We start from the raw sequence: 7,628 nt of genomic DNA, 5'->3' as shown, positions 1-7,628 counted from the left end.
GCCCACCACGGCCCCCACCGGCCCCGCGTACGCTTCGGCCGCCCGCGGCGCAGCAGGAGGCGCCCCACGAGGCTGCGCAGCCGCTGCCACTCCTCGCCCTCCCTGGGGGGGGCACAGAAAGGGATGGGGGGTGAGGGGGGGGCACACACACACACACGCGGGTGACGCGCGGGGACGTCAGCGCCCGCGGCCCTACGCGCCCGTGCACGTCCCCGGTGCCGCCGCCAGGGAAGGTGCCAAACGGCGCGCCGTGGGGAGCAGCTCGGGGGCCCGGGGGGGTGCATGGGATGGTGGGGGGCTGGGGGGCTGCTTGTAGGGTTAGGGGGCTGGAGCACGGGGTTTGGGAGGCTGCATATAGGGTCGGGGGGGCTGAGGAGCTGCTTGTAGGGTCAGGGGGCTGCACATAGGGTCAGGAGAGCTGAGGGGCTGCTTTGTAGGGTCAGGGGGCTGGGCATGGGGTTGGGGGGCTGCTTGTAGGGTCGGGAGGCTGGGCAAGAAGTTGGGGGGCTGAGCAAGGGGTCGGGGGGCTCCCCATGGGGTGGGGGCCAGCCCAAAGGGTCAGGGGGCTGCCTTTGGGGCCGTGCCCATGCCCCGGGGCTCCGTGCCCGGCCCCCTGCCCACGCGGGCGGCAGCGGCGCACCCCTGGGGTTACTCACATCCTGCGCTGGGGGCTGGGGGGGGGCTGGGGAAAAGGGGGGGGGTGGCGGGGCTGGGGGGGGGCCTGAATCACAGCTGAGTCACGTTGGGAGCCCCAGCGCTTCCCAGAAGGGGTGTGGGCACAGCGGGATGGGGCAGGGGCTCCCCGGCCCCAGACACAGCCCCCAGACCCCATCTGCAGCCCCCAGACCCCATCTGCAGCCCCCTAGACCCCAATTTGTGCTCCCAGACCCCAATCTGCAGCCCCTAAGGCCCCGATCTGCACCCCCCAGACCCTGATTTGCAGCCCCCCAGACCCTCAAGGTCCCCTCCCCAGCTCCCCCTCTTGCACCCCCCAGCCCTCCAAACACCCCCACCAAACCCCCACCTACAGCCCCCAGCCCCCAATTTGCACCCCCCAGACCCCTGTGCCCCTCCCCATCTCCCCCCCTTGCATCCCCCAGCCCCCTAAACCCCCCCTCCAGCTCCCCAAACCCCCCCCAAGCCCCCAATTTTCACCCCCCAGCCCCCCAAACACCCCCCCAGCCCCCAATTCTCACTCCCCAGCCCCCAATTTTCACCCCCCAGCCCCCCAAACCCCCCCCAAGCCCCCCAATTTTCACCCCCCAGCCCCCAATTTTCACCCCCCAAGCCCCCCATTTTCACCCCCCAGCCCCCCCCCCAGCCCCCCAGCCCCACTCACTGCGGTCAGCAGCCCGCAGGCGTGCCCGCGGCAGTGCGGTAATCTTCCATGAGGAGAGGTGGAGCGCACGGGGCAGGGCCCCTCCTGGCTCAGCACCTCGCGGATCAGCCCGGCCTCGGCCACGTGCACGGTCAGGATGGGCCCGAAGCTGCCCTTCCACACCGGCCCGTACCCGCGCCCGGGCCTTCCACCTGCGGGGGCACGGGGGGCACCGTGGGCAGCAGCCCCCCCCCCCCCAGCCCACCCCCAACCCTCCGAGCACCGCCGTGGGGCTCCCCATTAGCCATAAGTCCCCCCCCCCGAGGTGGTGCTGGGGTCCCCTACTACCCTCAAGCCCCCCCAGACCTGACACCGGGGGTTCCCCTGCTACCCTCAAGCCCCCCCCAAGGTGGGCACTGGGGGGCTCTTAGTACCCTCAACCCCCCCAGAGGTGGTGCTGGGGTCCCCTATTAACCTCAAGCCCCCCCAGACGTGACACTGGGCGTCTCCTACTACCTTCAAACCCCTCCAAAGTGGCACTGGGGGTCCCCCCATCACCCTCAAGGCCCTCCAAAAGTGGTACTGGGGGTCCCTGGCACCCTGAAGCCCCCCAGACCTGACACTGGGGGTCCCCTGCTACCCTCAAGCCCCCAAATGTGACACTGGGGGTCCCCCTGTCATCCTGAACCCCCCTAGAGGTGGAGCTGGGGGTCCCCTACCACCCTCAATCCCCCCCAAGGTGGCACTGGGGGGTCCCCTGCCCCGTCCACGTCCCCCTGACCCAGCTCTCTTCTGCCCCAGCAAGGGCCCCCCCGTCCCACCCACACCCCAGGACAGTGCCCCCCTCCCACCAGCCCTTCCCAAGCCCCCCAGGATGGCGAGAACGGGGTTGCCCCCCTAAAAAATAAAATAGGGCCGGGGTCCCCTTGTCCCCCCCATGCCCCCAGCCCTGGGAGACCCCCACCTTGCCCCCCCCTTTTACCTGCAGCTCGTGCAGCCTCCGGAGGCCCCCCCGGCAGAGGAGGTCGTAGATGAAGGCGGGGGGGCTGGGCCCGGGCATCTCGGCCAGGCTGCGGAGCCCCTGGGGGGCTGCGGGGGGGGGAGACGGGGGGGGGCAGGGGGCGAGGGGGGGCCCCCCAGCTCGGGCAGGCAGCGGGCGAGGAGGGCGGCCCGGGGAGGGGAGGCGAAGGCTCTGCGGCATGGCGGGGGGCTGGGGGGGGCTCGGGGGGGCTCAGGGGGGTCACAGACACGGCCCGGGGGGGTCCGGGGGGGGGTCAGGGAACCGGCCTCGACTGAGCGGGCGGCATCGCTCCCCGGAGCTTTATAGGCACCCACGTGGAGCCCCGCAAGCCCCGCCCCCTCTCCGTAAGCCCCGCCCACTGGCCCATAAGCCACGCCCCCAAATGGAGGCCCCACCCCCCACCCAATTGCACGGGGGGGGGAGACAAAATGGGACCCCCCCGCGAGGCACGGCCATGGGTGGGCACCCCCCCCACGACCCCCCAATGCCCCCCCCCAACTCGGTGACGCCCCCCCATGACCCCCCCCCACATCATTAACCCCCCCCCCCCCAGCGTGATTGACCCCCCCCAAGACCCCCCCAGCACCCCCCCACCAGTCCCATACTGGTCATACTGGTTCCCAGTACCCCTGAACTGGGAGGCAGCCCGGGGGGTTTATCTTTTTTTTTAGGGAGGGGGGGGCAATGTGTTGTGCCCCCCCCCACATGGGGGTGGTGATGGGGGGGGGGGCAAGGAAACTGGGGAGCACCCCCCCCCCCCATACTGGGCCTATACTGGGGCCCCAGTTCAACCAGTCCGAGGAGGAAACTGGGAGGAGGAGGAAGGGAGCGGGGCGGGCAGCTGCGTGCCCTGGGGGGGGGGATTTATGAGGTGGGGGGGGGGGGGGGAGGGAAAATGGGTGCCCCCCCCCCCAGCCCCTGATTTCTCGGGAATTACCCGCCTTGCGACACAGGAAGCGGCCGGCCCGTGGAAAACACCCGCGGGGGGGGGGGGGCAACGGGGGAGGGGGGACGGGACAGGAACGGGGCCCCGGGGACCTGGCGGCTGGGGGGGGGGCGGTGGGGGGGGGGGGGCAGGAACACCCGGGGGGGGGTTTCCTGGGGGTGAGCTCACACCTGAACGGCGGCCAGGGGGAAACTGAGGCAGGGCGAGGGATTTTGGAGGGGGGGGGGGCAGGTTTTTTTTGGAGGGGGGCAGAGGGGTGGTGGAGCCCCCCCTGGCCAAATTGGAGACCCGAAATTCTCAGGGGGGGCACAAGGGGGGGGGGTTTGAGGAGAGACGGAGCCGCAGATGACGCCTGGGGGGGGGGCTGCTTTATTCTGAACTGAGAGCGTGGGGATGGGGGGGGAGGGGGGACCCCCGGGGGGGGGGACTCCAAGGTGGGGGGGGACAGGGACAGCGGGGGGGGGACCCTGGGGTGGGGGGGGAGAGACCCCAGGGTGGGGGGAGAGACCCCGGGGGTGGCCCTGCAGTGGCAGGAAGGTCCCGGGGGGGGCCGGGAGGGACCCGAGGTGGTGTCCCCATTCCTGGTGCGCCCCCCCCCGTGTCCCCCCCCCCCCCCCAAAAATCACGCCTCGTCCCCCAGGGCCGGGTCCGGGACGCGTCGGAAGACGGCGGGGAAGGTCCTGCCGCCGCCGGCGCTGCACCTTGCGGCCCTCCTCCGTGCACGTGGCCAGCCGCGCCACCACCGGGTCCTGGCTCTGCCGACACACGGGGGGGGGGGGGGGGTCACAGAGACCCTGGGGGGGTCACAGGGACCTGTGGGGGTCCCACGGGCTCCCCCCCCCCCCTCCCGTTCGCTCACCAGCTCCTCCAGCGGCACCTCCTCGAGAGGTGCGGGTGGGCGCGGATGTGGCGCGCCATCCACTCGTGCACCTCCGGCACGTCCGTGATGGTGTACGCCAGGCCCTGGGGGGGGGGGGGAAAATTGTGGTGAAACGGGGGTAAAACGGGGGTAAAACGGGATGGGGGGGGGGGGGGGGGGCAGAGGGATTTGGGGCTCACCCCCGGGCGCAGCACGTAGCCGTAGTCAGCCAGCAGCGCCGCGCTGATGATGCGCCACTTGTGCTTGGTGCGCTTGAAGTGGGGGTCGGGGAAGAGGAAGAACATCTTGCTTGAGCTGGAGGGGGGGGGGGAAACAAAAATAACAACGGGGGGGGGGGGGAGGCGTCTTACAGCACACGAGCCCCGCCCCCCCCCCCGCTCGAGGGGTGTTTTTTGGGGAGCCCACCTGGCCTTTGTGGAAGAAGTGGGGCAGGTGCTTCATGGCGTTGGCGCGCAGGCAGGCGATGTTCTGGAAGCGCCCCGGGTGCGCGGCGCGCAGGGCGCGGATGCGGTGCCGGGCGAAGGCGCTGACCTTCAGCCGCAGCTCCAGGCCCAGCGCCAGCGAGCGGGGGAACAGCGCCGACAGCTCCACTGCGGGGGGAAGGGGGGCGGGGGGGGGGTCCGTGGGGGGGTGAGGGGGGGTCAGCGGGACCCCCCTCTGCATGCACGCGCACCCCAGTTTGTGTCCCCGTCCGATCAGCCGGGTTGCTGGAGCTCCCGGCTCGCTGCCGGGTGTTGCCGCGGGGAATGGTGCTGGAGAAGTTCCTGCCCCAAAATGCGACACCCCCCCCCCGGCACCACAAACCCCCAAAATGCCCCCCCCAGTGCCCCCCCGGCCACACAAAACCCCAAATGTTCCTCCCCGGTGCCCCCCCCCAAGCCCACTTCACCCCAAAATGTCCTCTCGTTGATCCCTCGGGCCCCCGTCCCCCCAAAATGTCCCCCCCTGGTGCCCCCCCAACGACCCTCCCCACCCCAAAATGTTCCCCCTGGTGCCCCCCCAGCTCCCCCCCACCCCAAAACGTCCCTCTTGGTGCCCCCCCGCGGCCCCCCTCACCCCCCAGTCCTGCGCCCCCCCCCCCACCATTTACCCCACAGCCCCCCCCCAGGGCCACCACCCCAAAGTAGCCCCCACCCCAAATGGCCCCCCCCGTTGCCCCCCCCCCCACCCTCAAACGTCCCCCCCGGTCCTCCCCCGGTTCCCCCCCCCCCACTCACCCAGCAGCCCCCCGTAGCCGCAGCCCACATCGGCGAACTCCACCTGGGGGGGGGGGCTCGGCGGCGGCACCGGGCACAGCGGGGGGGGGCACCGGGGGGGAAGAAGGCCGGGAACAGCGAGGCCCAGTCCATGTCCTGCGGCCTGGCGGGGCTGCGGGGACACGGGGCCGCTGCTACCGGGGGGGGTCCCGCAGCCCCCCCCCCGGGATCCCCATCACCGGACACCGCGGGGGGGGGGGCGCTGAGACACCGGGACCGGGAACCGGGAGGCTCCCGGAGGTGTCTGGGTGGGCTGTGAGGGGGGGTGAGGGGGGGGGGCTCGGTGATACCGGGAAGTGAGGGGGGGGGGGGTTCCGGTGATACCGGGAAGTGAGGGGGGGGGGGGGTCCCGGTGATACCGGCCCTGTACCGGCCGGTTCCCGGTAGCTCCTGGCCAAGCCAGGAGGGAAGGGGGGGGGGGGGGGGGGGGTTCCCGGTGCTACCGGGCCGTGAGGGGGGGGTCCCGGTTCCCTCCGTTCCCGGGCCGGGCCGCGCTGCGCTGGGGGGTGCCGGTTCCCGGTGCTCCGGTTCCCGGTGAGGCCGGGCCGTTTGCGGGGACCCCGGCGCACTCACTAGCGCAGCGTGTGGTCGGCCAGCGGGTTGGAGTGTGCCCGCTGCCGGTAGAACCGCTTCTGGGGGGGCGCCGCCGCCTCCTCCTCCTCCGCCGCCTCCGCCGCCGCCATCATGGCGGCCCCCAGGAGCGGCGTGAGGCGGGCGCCGCTGGGTGACGTCACCGCGCGGCGCGGCGCGCTGACGTCACGGCCGCCGGGAGGGGGGGGGTCGGGGCGCGCACCTGTAGCGACGGGGCGGGGCTTAGGCAGGCTCCGCCCCTCGGGGTGCTCTGTGAGGCCCAGGCACGGCACTGCCTCCCAGTACATCCCAGTGCCTCCCAGTACATCCCAGTGCCCCCCTTAGTGCCCCCCAGTTCCTCCCAGTGCCCCCACAGTACCTCCCAGTGCCCCCCAGCAGCCCCCAGTGCCCCCCCAAATCTCCCCCAGTGCCCCCCTGTGCTCCCCCAGTGCCTCCCAGTACTCCCCAGTACCCTCCATTACCCCACAGTGCCCTCCAGTGCCACCCCAGTGCCCCTCAGTACCTCCCAGTATCCCCTTGTGCTCCCCCAGTAAATCCCAGTGCCCCCCGGTGCTCCCCCAGTGTCCCCCTGTGCTCCCCCAGCATCCCCCAGTCATCTCCAGTCCCTCCCAGTATCCCATCAGTGCTCTCCAGTGCCTCCCAGTGCTCCCCAGTACCCCCCACCAGCACGCTCTGCATCTTGGTGTCCCCCACTGCTTCCCAGTGCCTTCCAGTCCCCGCCACTGCACCCCCACTGCCCCCCAGTACTCCCCAGTGTCTCCCCTGACTGTTCCCAGTGCTCCTCAGTGCCCCACTGCTGTTCCCCAGTGCCTCCCAGTGACCTCCAGTCTACTCTAGTGCCTCTCCCAGTGCTCTCCAGTGGTCTCCAGTCCTCTCCAGTGCTCCCCATCCCCCCAGTTCCCCCAGTATGTCCCCTCCGGCGTCCCCCAGTGCTCCCCATTCCTCCCAGTCCTCCCCATTGTGTCTCCCTCACCCCTCAGCGCTCCCCCAGGGCCCTTCCCAGTGCCCCCAGTGCCTCCCAGTCCTCCCAGTAACCCCCCATGGCTCCCACCCTGTTCCCCCCAGCCCTTCCCAGGGCCAGGCCTCTTGCCCCCAGTGCCTCCCAGTGCCTCCCAGTGCCTCCCAGTCCCCACTGACCCCCCAGGATCACCCCTACACCCCCTTCCCAGTGCCTCCCAGTCCTCCCAGTCCTCCCAGCTCCACGGCCGGGCCCTTCCCGGCAGCAGGCCCGAAGGGGAATTCGGGGCTGCGGCGAAACCGGGGGCGATTTCTGAGAAGGCCCCCGGGGGGGGTTGAGCAACACCGGGCCCGGGGCTGTCCGTCCGTCCGTCCATCCCGTCCGTCCGTCCCCCCCCCAACCCCCCATAACCGGGAAACCGTCCCCAAAATGCGTCGGGGGGGTGTGTGGGGGGGATGGGGACAGGGCCCCGGGGGGGGGCCGTGTCGGGAACCGGGGCCCCGGGGGCCTTCCAGGAACGGGGCTGAGTCACGGGGAAGTCACGGGGAGGGCGGCGGGGGGGGGGGACACGGGGCCTGAGCCCGGTCCCGGGGCCATGGGCGGTGACCCAGGGCCGCGGCGGTGACGCAGGCGGCCGCGGGGGTCCCGGGGGGGTCGG

The 7,628-nt window shown here is 72.1% G+C and overlaps 2 protein-coding genes across 2 annotated transcripts; both read right to left on the bottom strand.

Annotated features, from left to right (window-relative positions):
- Positions 1-2,519, bottom strand: CYP27B1 (cytochrome P450 family 27 subfamily B member 1; the record flags this gene model as incomplete). The annotated part of the gene is given in 9 exon segments (XM_084303641.1): positions 1-50; positions 53-101; positions 1,340-1,382; positions 1,384-1,402; positions 1,405-1,510; positions 1,513-1,530; positions 2,301-2,417; positions 2,420-2,491; positions 2,493-2,519. Coding segments are annotated over 9 exon segments (501 nt in total), but the record flags the coding sequence as incomplete, so codon positions are not given.
- Positions 2,520-3,650: 1,131 nt separating this feature from the next.
- Positions 3,651-6,130, bottom strand: METTL1 (methyltransferase 1, tRNA methylguanosine). The gene is given in 10 exon segments (XM_084303504.1): positions 3,651-3,976; positions 3,978-4,040; positions 4,145-4,174; positions 4,177-4,248; positions 4,345-4,455; positions 4,457-4,459; positions 4,571-4,755; positions 5,383-5,463; positions 5,466-5,533; positions 5,995-6,130. Coding segments are annotated over 10 exon segments (795 nt in total). The 5' UTR covers positions 6,108-6,130; the 3' UTR covers positions 3,651-3,907.
- Between the last annotated feature and the right edge of the window lie 1,498 nt (positions 6,131-7,628).

Source organism: Netta rufina, assembly GCF_964035555.1.
Source record: "Netta rufina genome assembly, chromosome: 30".
Classification (NCBI taxonomy): domain Eukaryota; kingdom Metazoa; phylum Chordata; class Aves; order Anseriformes; family Anatidae; genus Netta; species Netta rufina.
The sequence above is the reverse complement of the archived record's forward strand: the minus strand, read 5'-3'. Positions and strand labels throughout refer to the sequence as shown.